We start from the raw sequence: 25,773 nt of genomic DNA, 5'->3' as shown, positions 1-25,773 counted from the left end.
CAGAGGAGGTAAACTGAGGCTCCCTGGACTGGCAAAAACCACGCTCAGTTGTGAACAAAGGTATTGTACAGAAAACTGAGGATTTAAGTGACAATACACATAGTAAATGCTGTGTGCACAATAAATGAAGCTTTCTTCCACCACTCAGCCATGAGAATACCAACAGCAAGACCTTCATGCTTCAAGCAGGACACAGGAAAAGGCCTTTCCATGCCATCGCTCCTCTAGAGCTTACTCTCGAGGACAGACCTCAAGATACTGACAAGAGGGATTTCCCCCAATAAAAGAGACAATGAAAATCATCCAATGGTTAAGTCAAAATTGATAAGGCCCACCCACTGGCTCAGAGCTTCCAACTCGCTACATAGTACCACAATGTTAATGAGGAGCAGAAAATGAAGAATTAATAAACATCTGAGCACGAAATAAAAAAAAAACAAAACAAAGAATAGGAAGAAGCAACTTAGAAGAAACAGACCATGCACAGAGGAGAGAAAAAAAAACCTGTCATTAATAGCCTCAGAAAGGTAAGATAAAATACTACATCCAAGACAAACAGGATTTTAGTATTTTTTTTAAAAGGAAGATTTTAAAAACAAAAGAGCTCTTAGATAATAAAAATATGGTAGCAGAAAGGAAAAACTGGATAGTAGGGTTGGACGACCAAGATAAGGAAATCTTAAGAAACTGAACACATACACATACCGCAAAGAGAAAAAGAGACAGAGGAAAACTGGAGAGAAATGATAAAGTCAGAAGACCAAAATAGGAAGTCCAACATTCAATAAAATCATAGTTCAAGATAAATACGAGAGGGAAAAGAGGAAGTTGTCAAGAGAAGTTCTCAGAATCAAAGGACACAACTGCCAGATTGAAAATACCCATCAAAAATACATCATGGATGAAAGCGGCCAACACAAGGGCGTGTCACTGTAAAACTGCGGAACCCCATAGACAGTGAAGATTCTATAAGCTTCCAGCCACAAAGAATGAAGAATCAGTGTGGATTCAGATTTCTCGACAGCACACTGATAAAGTTTCTACTCTCCTTTCCATGCCCTGCTCTGACATTCATTTCATCCTACCAGAATTTTTCATTTGACCTAATTCTAAGAACTGGAAGAGGGCTTTGAAGACTTCAGAAGCTGAAGATACAAAGTAGCCCATCTCTCTGACCATATAGCCACAAGATGTCAGATACTCAGTCCACACTACAACCCTGCCTGATGCCCTGATTGAGGTAAAACCTGAGACTGTCTCCTGACCTCGCCCACAGACTTCTCAGAAGAGCTTCTCGAAAACCCTCAGGAACACTGAGGCCAGACTATTACCCTGAGTCTGTTGGGATCATCTTCTCCTGGGGGATTCCAACCAATAATGGCAGAGCTGACCTTTCCTTAGACAACTAGGTATTTTCTTGCTGTTCCATTTTACATACAGATATGGTAAAACCAAAAAAGAGAAGTAAAACAACCCCAACACCAAAGTTAGGGATGGATGACATGAGCTGGGCTAGAGGGGAACATAACCAAAAACAGGCCCACAGTGGCATTCCATCTAGAAACATCCTTTTTTCTTTTTTTTTTTTTTTTTTTTTTTGAGACAGAATCTCTGTCATCCAGGCTGGAATGCAGTGGCATGATCTCAACTCGCTGCGGCCTCTGCCTCCCAGGTTCAAGCGATTCTCCTACCTCAGCCTCCTGAGTAGCTGGGATTACAGGTGTGTACCACCACACTGGGCTACGTTTTGTATTTTCAGTAGAGGTGGGTTTCACCATGTTGGCCAGGCTGGTCTCAAACTCCCGACCTCAGGTGATCCTCCCCTCACCCTCCCAAAGTGCTGGGATTACAGGGTGAGCTGCTTGCTGCACCCAGCCCCATCTAGAAACATTCTATTTCCTATCCTAGGCATCAAAAACAATGGAATTTTGCTTCTTTCATATATGCTTCCTTTACCTTCTTAAAAACTATTTTAATGCACATATTCCTTCAATTAAAAAATCATTTAACTGGGCCAGGTGTGGTGGCTCACGCCTGTAATCCCAGCACTTTGGGAGGCCGAGGTGGGCGGATCACTTAAGGTCAGGAGTTTGAGACCAGCCTGGTCAACATAGTGAAACCCCACCTCTACTAAAAACACAAAAATCAGCTGGACGTGCTGATGGATACCTGTGATCCCAGCTGCTCGGGAGGCTAAGTCAGGAGAATCGCTTAAGTGCGAGAGGTAGAGGTTGCAGTGAGCCAAAATCACACCATTGCACTCCAGCCTAGGTGACAGAGCAAGACTCCCTCTCAAAAAAAAAAAAAAAAAAAAAGAAAAGAAAAAAAAAAAAGATGGACTAAAATTAAGTTGGCAAGAATTTACATGTAGTCCTTTCTACATATAAGACATAAATATCTGACACCGGATTAATTCCTTTCATTCTCCATACAGCCTCCCCAGACAAGTCTGGCAACAATTCTGACCATCAGGCAAAATAAATTACCTTTTTTCAGTTTATGTTAGGATATACCTACGTGGGTTTACATTTGGCTTAATATACTACTACCCTACTTCTCCAATAAGTATTTAAGCATTTATAAAAATCAGAAACTTTTCAAGTTAACCACTTCTACTACCCTAGTCTCTCTGAGAAAGACATGACACACCTTACTTCAAGGAAAAAAGGGTCCTTTTTCCTCACAAATAGTTCCTCATAAACTTTTTTTTTAATGCTTTTAAAACCAGATTCTAATTTAATTAATCTAGATTTACAAAATTATAAAGGAAAAATCTTGCCGGCTGTTGCTTCGGTTATGTTAATTTCACAATTTAGTAAACTGCAACTACATATTTAATACAAAGCAGACTTTGTTGTGGGGGGGGACGAGGAGTGTTTAACAAAATGCATCTCAGCACCAGCCTAGAGAAACTTTTCTGTGTGAAAACAGAAGAGGGGTTACCATGGAGAAATTCATTACGGATTTCGGGAGGGCTTTTTCCTCAGAAATAGAGTGAAAAGAAAAAGTCATCGTGTAATAAATCTGATATCGACGCTGTGTGACTTAGAAGTTGGTCCAAAAGTTCATCTTCGGCAACCATGTCTAGATGATCAACTACACATCTTCTCCAACAGGTGACACGAAACTGCATTTCCCAAGCAAGGCAAAGCGATCAAGTAAGACGCGCGTTCCTGTGGTTTTGTAGTTTTATTTTTGATTTAACCAAAAACAATTCTGAATCGGATGAATTACCAAATTTGGTTGGGTCTTGTATGGCTTTCTGCTTTGCTTTTTAATCAGCCATTTACCAGCGACTGTTGCACAGGCCCATTAGCACTCGAAGAATGAAAATACACACACGGGACCAGATAAGGTTCCCCTACTAACCCAAATGATCCGTTTCCTTAACACAATTTTAAAACCACAGCTAGGGGTGTGAAAACAGGCATGTTTTTATATGTGTTTGTGTGTCACAATCTGTCCAAATCCTTAATTCCCTTTTAAGTAATAGATATCTAATAAAAAATCCGAAAGAAACCACATTAGAAATGCAACGAGGTTTGCAAAACCAGAGGCTTCTTTCATTCCAGAAAACCACAGCAAAACAACGGGAGAGAAATGAATGCAATGGATATGTGTTTGCCAAAGTTTCAATCCTGCCCGGTGGAGACACTGCACTGGCACAAATTTTAAAGAGGAAAATGAGGGGATTGGTGGGGGAGAGAGCGAGCGAGCGAGTGTGGCCTGCAAACTGCAACAATGCAATCTCCATTTTGAACAATGCGCCTCTTTCCTCTTGTAAATCTAGTTTTTTGCCACTTGATGTGCCGTCGCATTTCCCCTCCGTTTGGGGGGGGAGGCGGGGTTACGGGGAGATCGGAGCAGGATGCACAGCACTCGAGTGAGCAAGGGGGGAGGGCAGAGGAGGTGGGGAAGGAGTCTGCAGCAACTGGGCTGGGTGGGTACCTGGAGTGCTGCTGTAGGTACTATGGCTCCTGAAGCTGCTTTCCGTGCAGTAACTGGCGGCGTCGTCGTCGTCTTCCATCTCCTCCGGATAATCGGAGTCATGGTCGTCGCCCTCTATCTCATCCTCCTCGTCGTCCTCAGAATCCTGGGTCTCCTCGGCGTCGCCGTCCTCTTCCTCCTCGCTCCAGGAAGATGCTCCGTGGTCATCGTACACCACTTTGTTGACCGCCCTCCAGGCGGCGATAGTCCCAGCCAGGTGGCCGCGGCTGCCGCCCCCGCCTCTCGCCCTCTCCACCCGGGCGCTGGTGCTTGGCGGGCCAGCGGCCGCTTCCTCTGGCTACTGCTGCTCCCTATGGGCGAGCTCAGCCACCTCTTGAAGGCCACCTCAACCTGGCCCTGCTGCTACCGCGGTGCTGCGAGCAGAGTTCCCCGATGGTCCGAACCTCGGCGGCAGCGGGCTGGGGCGCAGCGCTCCGCAGCGGGAGCCGGGGGCTGCTTGGGCGGTCTGCCCCACCTCAATTTCGGAGCCCAGGCGGGCGGAGAAGGGAAAGCGGAGGTAGAGGGGCGAGCGCGGGGTTGGGGGGGCGGTGGGAAGCCCCGGGACCGGGTGGGGAGGCCTGCGGGGCCGCGCAGGACGGGCCCGGCCGGCGGAAGCGGGTGGAGGGAAAACGTTAATTGCGAATTGTTGGGGCCCCACTCAGGATCGGCTTCAGCCGCCCTCTTGTTTCTTCCCTCTCCAGTGTGAGCTGAGCAGCCGACAAGCCTGGGACACAGCGAGGCAGCACGGTGGCCGCTAGGGGGAGCGCGGGAGCGTCGAGTCGGGGGCGGGGAGCCTGGAGCTCCTGAGATCGGTGCAGCGCAGTGCGGCTGGACTCCCGGCGAGGGTGGCACTGCGGAGAGGGGCGCATAGCTCGCGAAATGCCCCATGTCAAAGACCACAGTCTCCGCGGACCCCTGGCTGGAGCCCAAAGCCGCTCGGAACTCTTCCCCGCGTCTTCCCTTCCGCAGCTCGGAGAGGAAGGCAGGGAAGCCCCCAAATATCATTCCCCTCCAGCCCCCCTATGGAAACTGATGCTGAAAGAGCCAGCGAGAGAAAGAAAAAAAAAGTCGCGGAGAGGGGCGGCCCGAGCGACCGAAGGCACCAAGGCACCGGGCAGCGCCAGGGACGGAGGGAAATTAGTTGAGGGGGGAGGGACAGGGAGACAAGCCCCCAGAATTATGGAAACCCAAAGCTTGGAGCTGGAGTCCTGAAATTGACTCCGATGACAACTGCTCCGGATCTGTGCCAGGAGCCACGCCCCGGGCTGCCACGCCCAGAGGGAGGGGCGCCCTAAGACCTGTTGGGTGGAATCCCCACTCGGAAAGCCTCAGTAAACTTCAGAACGCAACTACTTAGCACGTTCCAAACTCCCGCCACCTTCCCAGTGCCCCAGCGAGGACCTCGATCACCTCAGCAAGAACTTACCTCTTCTTTGCAGTGGAAAAGAGGGAATCCTGCCTAAAAACCGCTTCACGGTGTTAAATGCTTGTATTATCGGCAAATAACCTTAATTGATTTTCCTGACAAGTCACGAAGTTTCAGCTTAGCCCAAAGGACGAATCATGATGACATTTCAGGCACCCTCAAACCTTATCACAGGGACTCAACCCTGAGTGGTTGAGGTCAGCTCTTCAGATAAGAGAAAGGTTTTATAAACATATATTAATATTTATTGAGATAAGTGACAACCAAAAAGTAATTTAAGGAAAAACAGTTGACCGGGCGCGGCAGCTCACAACTGCAATACCAGCCCTTTGAGAAGCCAAGGCCGGATGACAGCTTGAGGTCAGGACTTCAAGACCAGCCCGGGCAACATAGCAGGACCTCGTCTCTAGAAAAAATTTGAAAAATTAGCCGGGCGTGGTGGTGCGCACCTGTGGTCCCAACTAGCAAGAGGCTGAGGTGGGAGGATTGCTTGAGCCTGGGAGGTGGATGTTGCAGTGAGCCGTGACTGCACCACTGCACTCCAGCCTGAGTGACAGAGCAAGACCCTGTCTCAAAATTTTAAAAAAAGAAAGAAAGAAAAATACCTAACAGGATTCTGTACATCAAATGGCTTATTTCAATCTAGTTAGGAAAATGGAACACATGTGAAATGAAGATTAAAATATAAGCACTAATTGCCAAATAAATGCATTCAATACAATTTGGTTGAGCACTAAGAATGACAAATGTGTATATGTCTCCAGGGACCAGGTAAGTAATCTAAGTCAATAAAGTAGGCAAGATGAAGACTAGGCCAATGGAAGTGCCCATATTTTGTCTGAAGAGGGTGGCCAGGCATGGTGGCTCAGGCCTGTAATCTCAGCACTTTAGGAGGCCAGATGGGCGGATAACTTGAGCCCAGGAGTTCGAGATTAGCCTGGGCAACAGAGTGAAATCCTGTCTACTAAAAATACAAAAATTAGCCGGATTACAGGCCGGGCGCGGTGGCTCAAGCCTGTAATCCTAGCACTTTGGGAGGCCGAGACGGGCGGATCACAAGGTCAGTAGATCGAGACCATCCTGGTTAACACGGTGAAACCCCGTCTCTACTAAAAAATACAAAAAACTAGCCGGGCGAGGTGGCAGGCGCCTGTAGTCCCAGCTACTCGGGAGGCTGAGCCAGGAGAATGGCGTAAACCCGGGAGGCGGAGCTTGCAGTGAGCTGAGATCTGGCCACTGCACTCCAGCCTGGGCGACAGAGCTAGACTCCGACTCAAAAAAAAAAAAAAAAAAAATTAGCTGGGCATGGTGGCACGAGCCTGTAGTCCCAGCTACTTGGGAGGCTGAAGCAGGAGAATCGCTTGAACCTGGGAGGCGGAGGTTTCAAGGAGCTGAGATAGGGCCACTGCACTCCAGCCTGGGTGACAGAGTGTCTCACTCTGTCATAAAAATAATAATAAAACTTCATGTATAAAGGATTATCACAATCTGTTTGATGATTCCAGAAAGTCCACATTAGTGGTTTCTAACATACTTTGTGTCACAGAACCCTACTAGAAATGGATAAATACTATGATTCTCTACCAAGGAAAAAAGTATGTATATAAACTTTTGTAATCTATTTCAATGGTTCTTGGACTCCTTGAAGTTTATACAACAGAATAAAAGACTGAAGAAAAATCATGAAATGCAATGTGTGGCCTTGCCTGGACCTGGTTTACTGCTAACAGTAAAAAGGTACCTCTAAGACAACTAGGGCAAGTGGAATATGGACTGAAAATCAGATGATTAATTTATTAATTATAGTTAATTTGTTGAGTGTGACAATGACATGATGGTTATGGAAAAAATGTCTATATAGAGATACATACTGAACTTCTGGTGAAACATGATTTCTGGGATTTGTTTTAAAACACTACAGGATTAAGAAAAGTGGTCAGTGACAACTGAACCAAGAGTGATAAAATTTGGCTGGGAGCAGTGACTCAGCCTGTAATCCCAGCACTTTGGGAGGCCGAGGCAGGCAGATCACTTGAGGTCAGGAGTTCGAGACCAGCCTGGTCAACATGGCGAAAACCTGTCTCTATTAAAAATACAAAAATTAGCTGGGTGTGGTGGCAGGCGCCTGTAATCCCAGCTATTTGCAAGGCTGAGGCAGGAGACTTGCTTGAACCTGGAAGGTGGAGGTTGCAGTGAGCTGAGACCATGCCACTGCACTCTAGCCTGGGTGACAGAGCAAAACTCCAACTCAAAAAAAAAAAAAAAAAGTGATAAACTTTGATCATTGTCAAAGCTGAATGATGGTTGCTTTGGAGCTCATTACTCTCTTCGTATTTGTGCAGTTTTAAATTTCCCATAATAATTTTTTTAAAAATCAAACCTCCCAAAACAGAACTACTGTCTAGATGAATTTTCTTGGGCCTTAAAGGCTTTTTTTTTTTTGGACACAGGGTCTTGCTCTGTCACCCAAGCTGGAGCACAGCAGGTTGATCTCAGCTCACTGCAGCCTTGAAGTCCTGGGCTCAAGCGATCCTCCGACATCAGCCTCCTAACTGTGAATACTGGTGTGTACTAACATGCCCGGCTAATTTTTGCATTTTTTGTAGAGATGGGGATTTGCCATGTTGCCCAGGCTGTTTCTTGAACTCCTGGGCTCAATTGATCCTTCCCTGCCTTGGCATCCCATCACAGGTGTGAGCCATGGCACCTGGCCTTAAAGGCATTTTCCTATTCTTCACCTTCTTCTTCACTTGAACCTAAATATCCCAAGGATATTGCACACCACTTGGGTGACGGGTGCACCAAAATCTCAGAAATTGCCACTAAAGAACTTATTCATGTAACCAAACACCACCTGCTCCCCACAACTATTAAAATAAACATTTAAAAAATAGGTCTAGAGTGAAGTCAACTGCTGAGGCCTGGGAAAGAAGTGAGGGGGCAGGTGGGGCCCATCTCAGGCCCTTGGGGCTGAAGGGAGCCAGGGACTAAGAGGTGAGAACCAGGCGCAGGCTCCAGGGAGACCCTCAGAGACCATGCAGCCTGCAAGGGAGCGGGGGGTGGGGGAGCGGGCTGGGAGATCTCTGGGGGTACAGCAATGTGGGGTGAGGGTGGGAGGGGGACCCAAGAAGCTGCTGTCTCCTAAGTCAGGTCCGAGGGAGGCAGAGGGGCTCTGGGACAGCCCGGGGCTGCAGGTGAGCCACTGGGAGGGAACTGGGTCAGGTGCAAAGAAACCAGCAGAGCCACCCCAGGGCGGCTGCCCCAGATGGGGCTGTGGGTGGGGGTTGTTGGAGAAGGGAGTACAGGCAAGGGGCTAGCTGGAGTCCCCTCAACTTGGCCTCAGCTTCCAACTGTTACCAACACCCCTTGCCAAAGGCCCCCTAGCTGGCCCCGAGTGGGGACAGGTGGGTCTGTCCCAAGGCCAGTTCCTTTCTCTCAATCACAGCGGCCTCGGGCTGCCCTCGGAGTTTGTCCTAGGAAGTGGGAGCTGGGCCTGGATCCAGAGAGGAGGGGCCCCCACGTGGGTTTTAGGATTCGGGAAAGGGAGGGGAGAGTGGGGAAACTGCTATGGCCGCCCTCTAGTCCCCCAGGGGCGAGGGCTCACTCACAGTTCCCAGCAGAAAAGGAGGAATGAGGGCCCCGGGCTCCTTCCAGTCGGGGCTGCCTGCTCAGGTGCTGCTTGTATGAGAAGGTGCAGCAGCCTGGCCGGAAATTCCCTCCCAGCGGCCAATGCCCCAGCAGCAGTGGCAAGTTCCAGGCCAGTTCCACCCGCCTGAGCCTTCTCACCTCTGGGCAGGGATGGTGACTGCACCCTGAAATCCCAGAGCCAGGATGGCAGCCAGGGGGAAGAGTCTCAGAGGCCCCTTTATTGCACCGCCTTCGGCCTGGCTTCCCAGGGCTCCCTGAGTGGCCTCTTTGGGGGAGGGGAGGAGTCATCCCTGCTTACCTCCCCCTGTCTTTCTCTCTCCGCTCTCAGAAGGGTTTGCTTCTGCCCTCTCCTAGGCAGCAAGAGAACAGGAGACGTCCCTCTCCTGGGACATCATCAACTCTCCCACCACAGGGCTGGGCACACAGGATGCTCAGAAGAAAGAGCGCTTGCTTGCCTTCGGCTTGTACTGTTCTTGCCGAGGGGAACAGGGTGGCCAACCCTAAAGGCCACCTGGTGGCCAGGGGCTTGGGGTCAGGGGGCCTGGAACTGTCCTGGACACAGCCACTTCCTGGCTGTGACCTTCATCCTGTCGCTAAACTTCTCTGAACCTGTTTGTACTCAGGGCAAATGGAGGTGTCCATGCCTGCCTTCCAAGTTGCCGGGAGCTTAACCCTGGGTACAAGCCTTTGAGCAAGAACCCACAGGATTCTTAGCCCCTTTGGGACTGCATCTTACCATACTCTGTCCCCAGTGTCCAGCACGGTGACCAGCCCACACCAAGTGCTCAATATGTGTGACTAGAGTGCATGGGGAGTGACAAGGCTGTAAAACACCATCCATGGCAGAAGCTCCTCTGTTCTGGGGGTCCCTGGCCCTGCCCGGTGGCCTGCTCTAAGCCCTGAGCTGCTGCCTAATAGAGGGGGGTCCCCACATGCTCCCCAGTGCCCCCATGCCATGCCATCCCCACATCCTGCCCCCTCTGTTCTGCACCCACTTTCTTCTGAGATCCCTTCTCAGCAATGACCTCCTCCCCATCTTCAGCCTCCCCAAATCCTGCCCCCCCCACCTGAACCTGGGGACCATGTTTCTATCCATGACCTACTCCCCCTCTGGCCGCACTGTGTCTCTCTCCTCCTGCCCGTTGTCCACACGCTCAATTCGCACCCTCACTTCACTCCTGACCACTGCCCTCTGCCTTCAGCACGCCCCCGACCAGCTAAACTTCTAGTGGCCACTTCAGGTGTTATATGGCCTTTCTCTCACGTGACCTTCCTGTGGCTGCAGAGAATCTGCACTTCCGTAGCACCACCTCCCTCCGCGAGCCTGCGCCCCGGCCCCCGGGTCGGGGTTGGGATGCGGGCTCTGCAGACGCCCCGGCGAACAGCTCTACCTGGGGGCTGTCCCTGCCCCACTTAGTCCAAGGGCCTTGGTGTGGGGACCTCCGCTGTCAAGGCGGGGGCACCGGTTCTCTCGGTTTCTCTCTCCTTCCCCAGCGGCTTCAACGCAGACGTGAGCCCGAGCCGGGCCCGCCCCGCCCCCTGCTCTCCGGCTCTCACGCCGCCCCCCGAGAAAGGCTGCCCACCTGCCCTGGGACCCCTACAGTGCCCCCACGAGAGTGGCCCCTGGAGAATGCGCTCCGAGACAGTGACTATCCGTGCGGAGTCCCCGAGCAGGGGCCCCCAAAGCTCTCCGGAGTGGTCACAAGCCCCACTCCCGCCCCGACTCCAGTGTGTCAGGGATGGGAGAGAGCCTAACTAAATCTGCCTGCGCCCCTCCACCAAAGCCACGAGTCGGTGGTCTTCTCCGGAAGTGCATGGCCCCTCCAGACTCCCACACTGACCACACCTCCTCCTGCCTCCTAAGGTGACCCGGACCAGGGGCCAGGAGACCGCCGCTGGCCGAGGCTGAGGAACCGAAGAAGCAGGGTCCAACCAGGGCCCCCGTAGGGCTCCTTCGCCACTTTCTAAAGCGTTCCTCGACGAGGAAAAAGTGTAAACTGAGTCACTAAGCACACTGGGCCCCGGAGGCGGGGTAATCAAGCTGCCCAGACTGGACCAACAAACCCCAAGGAGGACACTGCCCCGGCGCCCCTTCCCCCTGGACCCCGCAGTGCACTCACGTCGGCTGGGCGGGCCTCAGGGAGCCCAAGGGCCGGGTGGGCGGAGCCCGCAGGTTAGGCCCCTACCATCGCCCTGGGCTGGGCTTCCAGGGGCGAAGCCAGAGAGGCTGCGCGGAACCGGAGCCGGCAACGCGAGCGAAGAGGGACAGAGACGCTCAAGAGTATTGTCACCGATACCCAAAGCAGCTGTGTCTGGGCGGGACGAGGAGGAGCCTGAATGCCTCTGCTGGGGACCTTGGGGGGCACGGGGAAGACGAGGCCCGGAGCCGAAGGTCGGGGCCCGGAGCCGAGAAGGCTGCGTCTGGTCGCTGGCTTAGCTCAAGGAGGGTGGGGCCGCCCCTGCCCCGCCTTCCCACTTCTCCCCTCCCCTGGGGATTTGCTGTCCCGGAGTCCCTGCGTCCCTCCCGCGCGCGGCTCTGGGAATGCTGGGCTGAGGCTAGTTGTCTGGTCCGGGCGTTCCCGTTCGCGGGGAGGTCATTTGCACCCTGAATCACCCACTGCTACCGGACTGCAGACCCGCCCGCTCCGGGCCCACCTCCCACACCAGGGCCTTTCCCCGCACAGCTCGGCCGGGCCTGGAAAAACTCCGAGAGGGATTCCCAGCGCAGGAACGCCCACCGGGCGCAGTGTCTCGGGCTGGATAAGAAGGGGACCCGGCCACGGCTCCTTCCCCGACATGGGGGAACACAGAGAAGGGAAGGGATTGGGGGCGGGGGTGCCAGGAGGATCCCTGGAGCGCGAGAGAGCACCCGTAGCCAGCAGGTCTCCTGCGTCCACCGCCTACGTGACGCAAGATATAGCGGCGTCAACGCCTGAGTCGGCGCTGGGGGCCTCGGCCTGCTCCCCTCCCATCCCCCAGTGGAGGGTAGCCCTTCGCCTACCTTCTCCTTCCGGTGGGATGCGGCCCGTGCAGCTCCCGCGCCAGTGCGGAGTCAAGGGGAGCAGGCGCGCAGAGCTCCCAGGTGCGGACCAGCCACCTCCCGCACCCTTTCCTCCTCCACCCTGCCCCTTTCCCCACCCCCACCCTACTTCCCACCTCAACCCCCGCTCGGCGCCCCACTCCCGACCCTGCCTGCCCGGGCACCTCGGGGGGACCGCTCGCCGACCTCGCCTCCACTTGCCCCACAGGCGCGCATGGGCTCGGCATCCCGCGCTCCCTCCTCCACCGCGCGGCTCCCGCGCTGCCAGGTTTCCTGTATAACAGTATAACCAGGGAGGCACCGGCGGAGAGCGCCCGACAGAACTTCCTCCCGGACTGGGGCTGGGCTGCGGTTGCGAGAAACAATCCCCGGCGTCCTGGCTTTCTGTCCCCTCTGGGCCGGGCCAGTGCATGAAGAGCGAAGACGCCACCCCCTCCTCTGCACTTCCCGGGACCCTGGGACACACCTGGCTGTCTCCAAGAAGGAAGAGGCCGCGGGGCTCCGATGGTGGGACTGGGGATGGCGGGAGTCTCCCCTGCAGCTTCTCCTGGCCAGATTGCCTTCCCGTCAATCCCCACTCCCTCTTGATCCTTGCGGGGGAAGGAGGGCCACCTTCCAATCCGTCCACGGGGTAAGCTCCGAACAACCTCCTAGAGGCCAGCAGTCCAGCCCCAGGACCCTCTGCCTTGGGGGTCTTCTGTTTGGGAATTACCTGCCTCTCTGGACAAGCTGCCTCGCCCTGATCGGACCCTGCGCTCACACCAGACATCACAAGCCCCAGCCCCAGCAGACCCCCTGCCCTCAGGGGCCCCAAGGAACAGTTGTGCCTGTGGACCCGGCTGTGTGTGCCAGGAGCTGGCTGATTCAGGCCAGTGTTCTGGGAGGAAGAGGGGCCCGCACCCCAGGCCATGGCCCCTGTTGACACCACCTCCTGGGGGTTCAGGTTGGGTGGGAAGCTGAATCTGGCCACGCTAGTTCTGGAACTCCCTTACCTCTATATCTTTGCCCCTGCTAGGCGACATCATGGATTTGCAATAATGAAAACCCAGACCATGGGTAATATCTGCAGGATGCATGATGTGGCTTATTCAAGAATAAAGAGAGGCCGGGTGCAGTGGCTCATGCCTGTAATTCCAGCACTTTGGGAGGTTGAGGCGGGCCGATCACCTGAGGTCAGGAATTTGAGACTAGCCTGGGCAACATGGTAAAACCCCATCTCTGCTAAAAATACAAAACATTAGCCAGGCGTGGTGGTGTGTGCCTGTAACCCCAACTACTTAGGAGGCTGAGGCAGGAGAATCGCTTGAACCCAGAAGGCAGAGGTGGCGGTGAGCCGAGATTGCCCCATTGCACTCCAGCCTGGGCAACAAGAGTGAAACTCCGTCTGAAAACATAAAAATAAAAAATAAAGGGAAAAAGAGAAAGAGGAATCAATGGATTAAAAGAGATTTAAGAGACATAAAGTAATCATATTGTATGCATCTTGTTTGGATCTTGATTTAATAAAAATGTTAGAAATGCTTTTTGACATAAAGTAGTTGGAAATTTGAACACTTACTGAACATATAAAGATATTAAAGAACAATTGTTTTAAGAAAGACAGAGAGAGATAATGTGCAACCAACACTTGATAAAGAGGAACCCAGCAGGCTATCTATTATTAGAGAAGGCTATGGGGTATGCTGGGAGTCCTAACCCCGGCTCGGCCATCAGTGTGCTGTGTATGCGGCCTTGGCTGAGTCCCCTTCCCTGCCCAGACCTTGATTTTCCCACCTGCCCTTCAGATACTGTCATCATGAAAATATCATCCTTAGCATGGAAACTCACACACTATAAATGGTGAAGGGGTGGAGAGGGGAACCTCCCTCATGGACCATCACAGATGCTTAACATTCTCTTGAAACCTGACAGGCTTTCTCCAGAAAGCTGAACTACAATGCTGACCATCTGCTACCAACACCAACGAGTTCAACACATGAACTAAATAATGGAGAAGGATACTTCTGTTTAAGTGGGTACCATAGAGCCGTAGCGAGGTCCACATGTTAGTGGCAAATCTGGATGCAAATCCTTGCACTACCTCCTACCAGCTCTGTGACTTTGGTCATTTCTTAACCTCTCTGTAGCTTATTTAGTAAGAATGCCGTGAAGATGAGATGACTCCCTTCATACATTGTTGGGCATCATGCCTCGCCCACCGGGAGGGCTCACTATGTGTCCACAATTGGTTTTTTTTTTTCCTTTGAGACTGGGTGTCACTCTCACACCCAGGTTGTGGTGCAATCATAGCTCATGGCAGCCTCGAACTCCAGGCTCAAGGGATCTTCCTCCCTCAAGCTTCTGAATAACTGGGACTACAGGCACATGCTACCACGCCTGGCTAATTTTTGTAACTTTTTTGTAAAGAAGGGGTCTTGCCATGTTGCCCAGGCTGGTCTTGAACTCCTGGGCTCAAGTGATCCACCCACCTTGGCTTCCCAAAGTGTTGGGATTACAGGCGTGAGCCTCCACACCAGGCTCTTTAGGCATTTCTTAACCTCTCTGCAGTTAATTTAGTAAGAACGTTGTCAGCTGGGCACGGTGGCGCACACCTGTAATCCCAGCACTTTGGGAGGCTGAGGCAGGCAGATCACTTGAGGTCAGGAGTTTGAAACCAGCCTGGCCAACATGGTGAAACCCCATCTCTACTAAAAATATAAAAATTAGCCGGGCGTGGTGGCGCACTCCTGTAATCCCAGTTACTCGGGAGGCTGAGGCAGGAGAATGACTTGAACCGGGGAGGCCTCGGAGGTTGCAGTGAGCTGAGATCACGCCACTGCACTCCAGCCTGGGCAACAGAGCAAGACTCTGTATAAAATAAAATAAGATAGCATAGCATAGCATAGCATAGCATAGCATAGCATAGCATAGCATAGCATAGCAAAGCATAGCATAGCATAGCATAGCATAGCATAGCATAGCATAGCATAGCGCTGTGAAGATGAGATGACTCCCCACATAGAGTGTTCAGCATCATCTCACACACTGGGGTGGCTCAACGTATGTTCACAATTGCTTGCTTTTTTATTTTATTTTTTTGAGACAGAGTCTCGCTCTGTTACCCAGGCAGGAGTGCAGTGGTGGGATCTAGGGTCACTGCAGCCTCCGCTTCCTGGGTTTCAGCGATTCTTCTGCCTCAGCCTCCTGAGTAGCTGGGGTTACAGGTGTGCACCACCACCCCAGCTAATTTTTGTATTTTTAATAGACATGGGGTTTCGCCCTGTTGGTCAGGCTAGTCTTGAACTCCTGAGCTCAAGTTATCTGCCCACCTCGGCCTCCCAGAGTGCTGGATTACAGGCCTGAGCCACCATGCCCAGCCCACTATTACTTTTTCGGGGGAAGCTTCCATTGCAGCACCCCATGGGCACTCCACCATCATGTCCCCTTCCCTCTCAATTGAACCTTCTCTCCTTTACCTCTCTCCTATAAAAGTGACTCTTCGGTATGTCATTTTCTCACTGACATACTAACCCATGACTTGCAGCGCCTGATGATGCAACTTTGACCTCCTTTATAATCGTGGGTTTCAGGCAAGGTGGGAGGCCTTCCACAGTCACCTTGAGAACCACAACTCTTTGGTGCCATCTGCAATCCTCCATATCAGCCCTGCAGATAACAGACAGGCAACTATGGTTGCTGCCTCATTGGAGTAGGACATTCTTTTAAAAAGATCTGGGAGCAGCACTTTGGGAGGTTGAGGCAGGTGGATCACCTGAGGTCAAGAGTTCGAGACCAGCCTGACCAATATGGTGAAACCCCATCTCTACTAAAAATGCAAATTTTTTTTTTTTTTTTTTTTTTTTTGAGACGGAGTCTCACTCTGTCGCCCCGGCTGGAGTGCAGTGGTGCGATCTCGGCTCACTGCAAGCTCCGCCTCCCGGGTTCCCGCCATTCTCCTGCCTCAGCCTCCCGAGTAGCTGGGACTACAGGCGCCCGCCACCTCGCCCGGCTGCTTTTTTTGTATTTTTTTAGTAGAGACGGGGTTTCACCGTGTTAGCCAGGATGGTCTCGATCTCCTGACCTCGTGATCCACCCATCTCGGCCTCCCAAAGTGCTGGGATTACAGGCTTGAGCCACCGCGCCCGGCCAAAAATGCAAAAATTAATCGGGTGTGGTGGTGGGACTACAGAATCCCAGCTACTCAGGAGGCTGAGACAGGAGAACTGCTCAAACCCGGGAGGCTTTGAGTTGCAGTGAGCTGAGATTGCACCAACTGCACTAAAGCCTGGACAACCTCCCCGTGCTCCCGGTGTTCGGAGACCAACAAGATGGAATCAGGAGCCAGAAACCAAGGCCCAAGTCTCAGCTCTGAGTATTATGGGGGTATTAACACCGACCTCCCAGGATAGGCAGCACAGAGCAGGGAATTCTAAGTATTGAAGCCCTGAAACATCCACTTACTGTACATAAGTCGCTGCTGTCCTCTAGTGGCCACTGGATAAATTGCACAGCACACTGGCCTGAAGAAGGGGAAGTGGGAGATGCTTTTCCCCACTTCTGAATCTACCTGATGCTGGGGTTCTTAACCATGCTCCACTCATGACTTCCTTTTCATAAAATATATTTTGTATAATTACAGTAATTTTTAAGCATTTTAGGCAGATTTATGGAGGTATTGACATATAATAAACTGTGCATGTACAGAGACTACAATTTGTATCTGACCCTTGGTATACAGCTCAAATCATCACATTCAAGATAGTGAAGATATCCATCCTCTCAGAAAGTTTCCTTGTTGCCCCTGGTGATCCTGCTTTCTGCCCTTTCTACTTCTCCATCACCCCCAAGCAACTACTGATCTACTTTCTTTTTGTTTTCTTTCCTTTGTTTTTTGAGACAGAGTCTCACTCTGTCACCCAGGCTGGAGTGCAGTGGCACGATCTTGGCTCACTGCAAACTCTGCCCCCCAGGTTCAAACGATTCTCCTGCCTCAGCCTCCCAAATAGCTGGGACTACAGGTACGCAACACCATGCCCGGCTAATTTTTGTATTTTTAATAGAGACTGGGTTTCACCATTTTGGCCAGGCTGGTCTCAAACTCCTGACCTCAGGTGATCCGCCCACCTCGGCCTCCCAAAATGCTGAGATTACAGGCGTGAGCCACCGCACCTGACCCTGATCTGCTTTCTATCATCATAGGTTAGTTTATATTTTCTAGTGCTTTCTAGACATGGAATCCTACAGTGTGTACTTTTTTTGTCAGGCTTCTTTCACTCACCATAATTATTTTGAGATTTATCCATGTTGTTTTGTGTGCCAATAGTTCATTACTTTTTACATTTTTAATTGTAGTTTTTGTGGGTACATAGTAAGCGTATGTATTTGTGGGATACCTGAGATGTTTTGATACAGGAATGCAATGCATAATAACCATATCATGGAAAATGGAGTCTCCAGACCCTCAAGCATTTCTCCTTTGTGTTACAGACAATCCAATTATACACTCTTATCTTTATTTTCATTTATTTATTTAACTTATTTTTGAGATGGAGTTTCACTCTTGTTGCCTAGGCTGGAGTGCAATGGTGCTATCTTGGCTCACTGCAACCTCCGCCTCCTGGGTTCAAGCGTTTCTCCTGCCTCGGCCTCCCAAATAGCTGAGATTACAGGCATGTGCCACTAGGCCCAGCTAATTTTGTATTTTTAGTACAGACGGGGTTTCACCATGTTGTTCAGACTGGTCTCGAACTCCTGACATCAGGTGATCCACCTGCATCCGCATCCCAAAGTGCTGGGATTACAGGCGAGAGCCACCGTGCCCAGCCGTTAGTTATTTTTAAATATACAATTAAATTATTATTGATTATAGCCACCCTATTGTACTCTCAAATACTAGGTCTTATTCATTCGGGGTTTTTTTTTGTACCCATTAACCATCCCCACCTCTCCTCACTACTTTTTATTGCTAGGTTCTATTCCACTGTATGAATGTACCAAAATGTATTATTAATTCAGAATGATAGTAATTTTAAAAATCAATATAATGCCCTAACTAGAATATACAACAGAAACTAACTCAAAGGCGAGTTCTATATAAAGCCTCAGGGAAGCTGGGTGTGATGGCTGACACTTGTAATCCCAGCACCGAAGCAGGTGATCACTTGAGGCCAGGAGTTCGAGACCAGCCTGGGCAACCTCTACAAAAATTTTTAAAAATTAGCCAGGTTGGCCGGGCGCGGTGGCTCAAGCCTGTAATCCCAGCACTTTGGGAGGCCGAGGCGGGCGGATCACAAGGTCAGGAGATCGAGACCACAGTGAAACCCCGTCTCTACTAAAAATACAAAAAAAATTAGCCGGGCGCGGTGGCGGGCGCCTGTAGTCCCAGCTACTCAGGAGGCTGAGGCAGGAGAATGGCGGGAACCCGGGAGGCGGAGCTTGCAGTGAGCCGAGATCGCGCCACTGCACTCCAGCCTGGGCAACAGCGTGAGACTCCGTCTCCAAAAAAAAAAAAAAAAAAAAAAAAAAAAAAAAAAAAAAAATTAGCCAGGTTTGGTGGTGCAGGTCTGTAGTCCCAGCTACTCAGGAGGCTGAGGCAGGTAGACCACTTAAGGCCAGGGATTTGAGGCTTCAGTGAGCCGTGATCGTGGCACTGCACTCCAGCCTGGGCAATAGAGTGAGACTCCCCCGCCAAAAACAAACAAACAAACTCACTCAGGCATGACCACCCGGGAACATACAATGATGCAGCCAGGTACCTATATAGTATACATGTACTAGCTACAAGTACAGCCAGACAGAGGTGGGGCACATGGGCACATCAACTTCTAGCACCATTATGCCGGACATCACACAACGGGGGGGCAGGGCTGGCCTTTGAGCCCAGGTTTGTTTGGCTCTGAAGCCCAGTGGCTGGTCATTCCATGCAGGAGGGCACAGTGCTCTGTGGCCCAAAGCATTGGGACTGGTGCCGAGCAGACAAGATGGACACGGGCAGATTTTAGCTGGATGGAAGGATGCATTTCTCACAGGGCTGACCATTGTGGTGGCAGGTTCCTTTTTTTATGACATGGATGGTGTGTTTGGGCTGGCTCACCCTGGGATGTCTCCAGTCCAGCCATGACCCAGACTCATTCACTAAGATCCATATTTGTCTTTCAAAGGTATGTTTGTATTTCACTCACTTTGCATTTCACGGTGACCCAATCCAGGGGCTTTTCCCAGCACTTCCCCCAGCAGAGACATGCTCCTTCCTTGCCTGCTGCCCTCAGGGGCCAGCAGCAAGGGGTGGCACTTCACAGTCCCGCTGGGGGCCTCCCTCAGGGCAGAATATAATTTTATGGAAGAAAGTGTTTAGCAACGCTTTCTTGAGACAGGATCTCGTTCTATCACCCCGGGTGGGGAGTGCAGTGGTGCAACCATAGCTCACTGCAGCCTTGACCTCCTGTGCTCAGGTAATCCTCCCACCTCAGCCTTCCAGGTAGCTGGAACTATAGACACACACCACTACGCCCCATTAATTTACCTCATTTTATTTTTTGTAGAGACAGCGTCTCACTATGTTGCCCAGGCTTGTCTTGAACTCCTGTGCTCAAGCAATCCTCTCGCCTCAACCTCCCCCAAGTGTTGAGATCATAGGTGTGAGCCACTGCACCTGGCCCATAGCAATGCTTTTGAGACAAGGTTTTATAACCTGCTACTATAAAATAATCAGTTATATTTGCCTTCAGGGGTAATTTACCTACCATGTTGTTATTAAAGGAGTCTGTTGGTTGGTGGTAACCCCTTGGCTTCAGAGTGGCCTGTCCTTGCAAGGAAACTTTGAAGAATTTAGTCCAACATTAGTGTTACAGAGAAGGACCCAAGGTCCATAGTAAGTGGAATGTAATACACAAGTTCTCCAGTCATTTCCTAACTCTGTCCTTAACATCTCACCCCAACAGTTTCCCCTGGATCCAATTAAATGTGTAAGTCACGCTTTTATTCTTAAGCTTTGCTTCTTCCTGTTTTCCTTGGAAATATTTTCCTTCTGCTCCTTATACCTTTTTGGGTTGAATGCTCAGTTCATTTATTTTGTTTTATTTATTGGATTTTTGGGTTTTGTTTTTAGTCCTCTTTCCTCTCCTCTGTCGCTCACAGTGCAGACAACTTTGCGCAGTGGAAACAGTACGGTCTTTGGAGCCCGAAAACCCCTGTTTTGACTCTTGGTTCAGCTTCCCATGAGCAACTGTTAAGTCTCAGTTTTTTCGTATGTAAAAGGAAGGCAGTGATAGCCCTCTGCAGTGTTTCTGAGGGATCGCGGTACAGTGCCTGATACACGGTGGATGCTCATTGGATACCTGTCTCCTGATCACTTCCCACCCTGCACATTTACAATGCCCGCCTAGTTAATAACACAAACAAAACCCCATGGTTTTTTTTTTTTCTTTCGTGTCGTTTATATTAGTACTTCTTGCTGTAATGTCACAATGCATGGGCTGAGAGGTGAGTTGCCAGCAATAAGACGGGGACATGGCATAGAATAGCTATTAAAACCAGGGATTCTGGAGTCTAGCTGCTTCTTTCTGTCCCAGGCTTCTCCACAGACCAGCTGGATTAAGCAAATAGCATCGAAGCCTGAGGATCCTGCTCTCTATTTTGTTTTATTGGAACAAAAGCAGTTAAGATGGGGTTTCACCACGTTGGCCAGGCTGGCCTCTGTGGGATTTTAATTGTAGTCAGAATATGGAGCCTCTATAATTTCTCCCTGGAAAGCTTGAGTTATTATTTGTAACCCAGTTTATATCAATTTGTATACTTATTCCTCAAATATTTGAGAAGGTGTACATTTTATGGAGTAAAGACAAGAGTGATAATGAAGCCAAAAGTTCAGTCTTATTAATCATACGATTTGAAATACGTCTAAGTGGTGACAGTCTGTGTGTGTGTGTGTGTGTGTGTGTGTGTGTGTTTTGGAACAGAGTACACCTGTCAGCTCTGCAGACCCACCTTTTGTCATCTCTGGGGTGTTGGTCCAGAATATCTATCATTCAACTTCAGAGCTCCAATCTTTGTTATCCCTGGCCATCCTTCTCTGGTTCACTGTTTTCACACCTTTCTCCTCTGTCTTCTGGAGGAATGTCTCAGGTGTGCGACTACAGCCTTGATCGATTTCATTTCTGTCACTGGATTTTAGTTCCTTGAAAATTCTTTTTTTTTTTTTTTTTTTTTTGAGACGGAGTCTCGCTCAGTCGCCCAGGCTAGAGTGCAGTGGCCAGATCTCAGCTCACTGCAAGCTCCGCCTCCCGGGTTCACACCATTCTCCTGCCTCAGCCTCCCGAGTAGCTGGGATTACAGGCACCCGCCACCTTGCCTGGCTAGTTGTTTTTTTTTTTTTTTTTTTTTTTTTTGTATTTTTTAGTAGAGACGGGGTTTTACCGTGTTAGCCAGGATGGTCTCGATCTCCCGACCTCATGATCCGCCAGCCTCGGCCTCCCAAAGTGCTGGGATTACAGGCTTGAGCCACCGCGCCCGGCCTCTTGGAATTATTTCTAAATGGAACTAACATCAGAATCATCTGAATCATCAGAATAGTCTATTCTGGAAAAATCAGATTCATCAAATGAATCTTTGGCCAACAACTGTTTGAGAATGATGTTAGTATCATGCATAGGAATGCTACATTTTCTAGGATTTTCTATTTTCAGCCATGGACAATTTCTGTACTTTGTAAATGGGGAGACCCTGCTACTAAAAACACAATGCTATAAATAGAATGACGTCTTTTGTTTCCAAAGTGGATACACTAGAGTGATGCGAAAATAATAATAAAGTGAGATCTTTCGTGGCACAGTTATCTTGGGGAAGATGCCGCAGCTGCAGGTGCTACCAGTGAGTCTTCTCTGGGCAAACGAGGAAAGGATTAAGCAAATCACATGACACATTACTCTGAAATTCGTATCTATGTCTAGCCCTCAGACAAACCGTGATGTTTATTCTTTTTTTTTTTTTTTTTGAAATGGAGTCTCACTCTGTCGCCCAGGCTGGAGTGCAGTGGCACAATCTCGGCTCACTGCAACCCCTGCCTCCCAGGTTCACGCCATTCTCCTGCCTCAGCCTCCCCAGTAGCTGACACTACAGGCGCCCGCCACCACACCCGGCTAATTTTTTTTTTCTGCATTTTTAGTAGAGATGGGGTTTCACCGTGTTAGCCAGGATGGTCTCGATCTCCTGACCTCGTGATCCGCCCACCTCAGCCTCCCAAAGTGCTGGGATTACAGGCGCGAGCCACCACGCCTGGCCGCTTATTCTTTACATTGGCAACGAAGTGGTCATTGAATGCTAGAATTATGAATTTTAATTTAATATAATTAAGTTTTCAAAAATCAAAATAAAGTGGATTTATTTCAATCATTTTGATTTACAAATTTGATTTATTCTAATTTGTATGTTGCCTTTTGGTTTAATAGGTACTCTTCTTTTTTTTTTTTTTTTTTTGAGATAGAGTCTTGCTCTGTCGTTCAGGCTGGAGTGCAGTGGTGCAATCTCAACTCACTGCAACCTCCGCCTTCTGGGTTCAAGCGATTCTTCTGCCTCAGCCTCCCAAGTAGCTGGGGCTACAGGCACACCAACACACCTGGCTAATTTTTTTTTTTTTGTATTTTTACTAGAGATGGGGTTTCACCATATTGGCCAGGCTGGCCTCGAACTCCTGACCTCGTGATCCGCCTGCCTCGGCCTACCAAAGTGCTGGGATTATAGGCATGAGCCACTGGGCCCAGCAATAGATACTTTTCAATATTTGAAAAGAATATTGTTTGGGAAAACATTTCTGACAAAATTAAATTTTTTATATAAACATATTTTTGATGAAAATATTAAGATATTTGTACTTTGAGTATGACTGTTTTAATCCTTACATGTAGTTTTAAATCTTGATAATAATAACATAATTGATTTTGCTGAAAGGAATCAAAATAAATTTCATGGAATAGTTTCAGTAATTTATAAATTACACATATCTTTATTTTATTATGCATCTCAATATTAAGAATTGCTTGAACCTGGGAGGCAGAGGCTGCAGTGAACCGACATCGCATCACTGTACTCCAGCCTGAGCAACAGAGTAAGACTTCGTCTCAAAAAAAAAAAAGCAAAGAAATTTTATGATCTTTGACATTTTGATAACTTTCTGTCATCTACAAATCATAGCTTCATACACGTTTTAAAATTTTATCCTTTTAAAGGAATATTTGTCAGGGGTTGAGGTTAGAACATACTTTATTTAACACTCTGTTAATTTAATGTATAACTTGCAAATATTTAGACAGATGGCCTGTGGCGTCCATCTGTCCTCTTGCCCCAAGCTGCACATCTAGACTTGACTCATGGGCCCCAGCTTGGGTTTTCCAGTGCTTTGAATGGATAGAAATCTACCCAGGGCTCATGTTTGTCATAGCTTGGGGGCCAGGGGCGGAGGGTCCCTCTGGTCCCCCTTTGAATGCTGCAGACACCATCTTCTCTCAGATTTTAAGCTGCAGAGACCACATTTCCAGCATGTGGTCCTGGGCTATGGAATCCTCTCCTCCTGCCCAGGACTCACTCTACAGAGACGAATTCATTCAGGTCCCTGAAGCCCCCGTAGAGTTTTGGCCATAAATGGTTCCTCATAAAGTGGTGCCCCCAGGATGTTCAGCCTCCCTCCTGCCCCTGCAGGCCTCCTATCCCAGTGTGCCATGTGCTGCTGCCCTGCTGGGAAGAGAAGTCTGGAGGGCACGGGGCAGCACTGCCCACTTAGCAGCCCCTCGTACTTTCTTTCTGTCAGATCCTGCCGCCCTGTTTCAGAGGGAAGAGTGGGCTGTCAGTAACGAACTGTTTTCTCCCTTGCCCCTTTTTCGCTACAGTTGGTAGAAATTTCTCCCAGACTTCCTTGGTGACTAATGGTGTTGGGATATTGTGGCCTTCACAGGGAGGGGACAGGTTGTCAGGCCACCGTTTCACAGATGGTTGACCGATGCTGACTGTAGCTGGCAGGTCACTTCTGGCTCCAAGTGACAGAAACCCAACTCAAACTTGTTCGCAAGTAGGGACATTTATTGCTTCTCAGAATTGAAGGAAGGGGAAGGGTGTGTTTGGGTCGCAGAAAGGATAAACCGTGGAACTGGAATCCCATCCAGACTCTACTCCCTCTTCACAGAAGCTTAGCGCCTCAGATGGGCCGTGTCCTCTGGCGCTGCACACATGGACTTCCCGTTGGAAGCTAAGCAGCCCACGAGCTTCCACTTCTAAATGTAGTGACTGGTGCACAAGCGTTCCTATGACTGTGGGGTGACGGGGGCAGGGTCCTGGGACTGGCAGCCCCCGCCTAAAATCCCATGAGGGAAGGAGTTCCCCCAAAGGTGGCGCTGTTCCCAGAAAGGAAGGGAACAGCCCATGCTCTCCACCCAGTCCCGCCCAGCCATTTTCCTCACAGATGTCACCTGTCCTTCCAGGCCTAGCTGCTATTTCTGCCTGATGCTTGGCCAATTTGCATGGTTAAAACCAGCATATTTCCAGGAGATGGATAATGTCACAGAACGGGGGTTCCAGAAGGCTGGGGTGGCCCAGCACTCCTGCCTTCTTTAGAACATGGAGAGCTGTTAGTTGGGCAGGGCTGAAGTGTTGGTGGCGAGGAAGAGGAGGCTCCTATGGCAGGTGGCCTTGTTCTCTGGATCCTCCCAGAAATCCCCAGGCCAGCTGGAACCTGGGGTCAGAGAGGGATGGGAGGGAGGAAGGCTGTGAAAGGGCGTGGCAACACACCTTCTGGAACCACTGTCTTCCTTGAGGGGACCCCGAGAGGGGGCTTGATGGGCAGGATGGAGCTTCCTCCTTATCTCTGAGGGACTCTCCTGAGTCAGTGTGAGGTAGGTGGTGTTTTGTCCAAAATTCTAATTTAATGGGATCTTGTAAATTTTATTTGCTAAATCTGTCAGCTCTGGGGGTAGGAGGATGAGAGGAGCAAAAGAATGATCCCAAGCTCAAGCTGGTGTGGAGTGAGTCTTGGACAGAAAAAGAGACCAGAGAGGAAACAAGCCCACCAGAGTAGCCATCTTGTCCAACCGGAAGCCGCCTGACACTTGTAGGCGATGGATGGAAGAACTCAGCCCCCTACCTCCTCAGCAACATGCACCTAGTTTGAGGGGAAAGACACACCTTCTCTCAGCGGCAGAAATAGCCCCGGATTTTCAGATTTATCAAAAGTATTATTTTTTTCAGGCCGGGTGCAGTGGCTCACACCTGTAATCCCAGCACTCTGGGAGGCCAAGGTGGGTAGATCACTTAAGATCAGGAGTTTGAGACCAGTCTGGCCAACATGGTGAAATCCTGTCTCTACTAAAAATACAAAATTAGCCGGGTGTGGTGGTGGGTGCCTGCAATCCCAGCTACTTGGGAAGCTGAGGCAGGAGAATTGCTTGAGCCCAGGAGGTGGAGGTTTCAGTGAGGTGAGATTGTGCCACTGCACTCCAGCCTGGGCAACAGAGTGAGACGAAAGAAGGAAAGACAGACAGACAGAGATAGAGACAGAGAGAGAGAGAGAGAGAGAGAGAGAGAGAGAGAGAGGATTTAAATCAGCCAGTTGTGGTGGCATGCACCTGTAGTCCCAGCTATTTGGGAGGTTGAGATGGAAGGATTGCTTGATCCCAGGAGTTTGAGGCTGCAGTGAGCTGTGATTGCATCA

General features: G+C 50.0%; 3 protein-coding genes across 4 annotated transcripts in view; 1 reads left to right on the top strand and 2 right to left on the bottom strand.

Moving 5' to 3' along the window:
- LOC105469042 (archaelysin family metallopeptidase 2) overlaps nucleotides 1-4,078 on the bottom strand; it is a 51,063-nt gene extending 46,985 nt beyond the window's left edge. The window contains exon 1 of the mRNA XM_011719601.3: nucleotides 3,949-4,078. The gene's annotated coding sequence lies outside the window, so the exon portion shown is untranslated. The remainder of the gene's footprint in view (nucleotides 1-3,948) is intronic.
- LOC139359673 (uncharacterized) overlaps nucleotides 1-25,773 on the bottom strand; it is a 106,823-nt gene that overhangs the window by 35,032 nt on the left and 46,018 nt on the right. The gene's annotated exons all lie outside the window — the stretch shown is intronic.
- On the top strand, nucleotides 11,396-13,218 carry LOC112424513 (uncharacterized). Its single transcript, XM_024788899.2, has 2 exons — nucleotides 11,396-12,143; nucleotides 12,310-13,218. Exons 1-2 carry the CDS (start codon nucleotides 11,399-11,401, stop codon nucleotides 12,513-12,515), a joined length of 951 nt encoding a protein of 316 aa, XP_024644667.2. The 5' UTR covers nucleotides 11,396-11,398; the 3' UTR covers nucleotides 12,516-13,218.

The sequence above is a fragment of the Macaca nemestrina genome, chromosome 17 (genome assembly GCF_043159975.1).
Source record: "Macaca nemestrina isolate mMacNem1 chromosome 17, mMacNem.hap1, whole genome shotgun sequence".
Classification (NCBI taxonomy): domain Eukaryota; kingdom Metazoa; phylum Chordata; class Mammalia; order Primates; family Cercopithecidae; genus Macaca; species Macaca nemestrina.
This window is presented reverse-complemented; position numbering and strand designations above follow the sequence as displayed.

Excerpts from the sequence above, each read along its gene's own strand:
- LOC112424513 (XM_024788899.2), top strand. The coding sequence starts at position 11,399 with ATGCCTCTGCTGGGGACCTTGGGGGGCACGGGGAAGACGAGGCCCGGA. Across the intron at positions 12,144-12,309 it reads CAGGCGCGCAGAGCTCCCAG|GCGCGCATGGGCTCGGCATC; the intron begins GTGCGGACCAGC and ends CTTGCCCCACAG.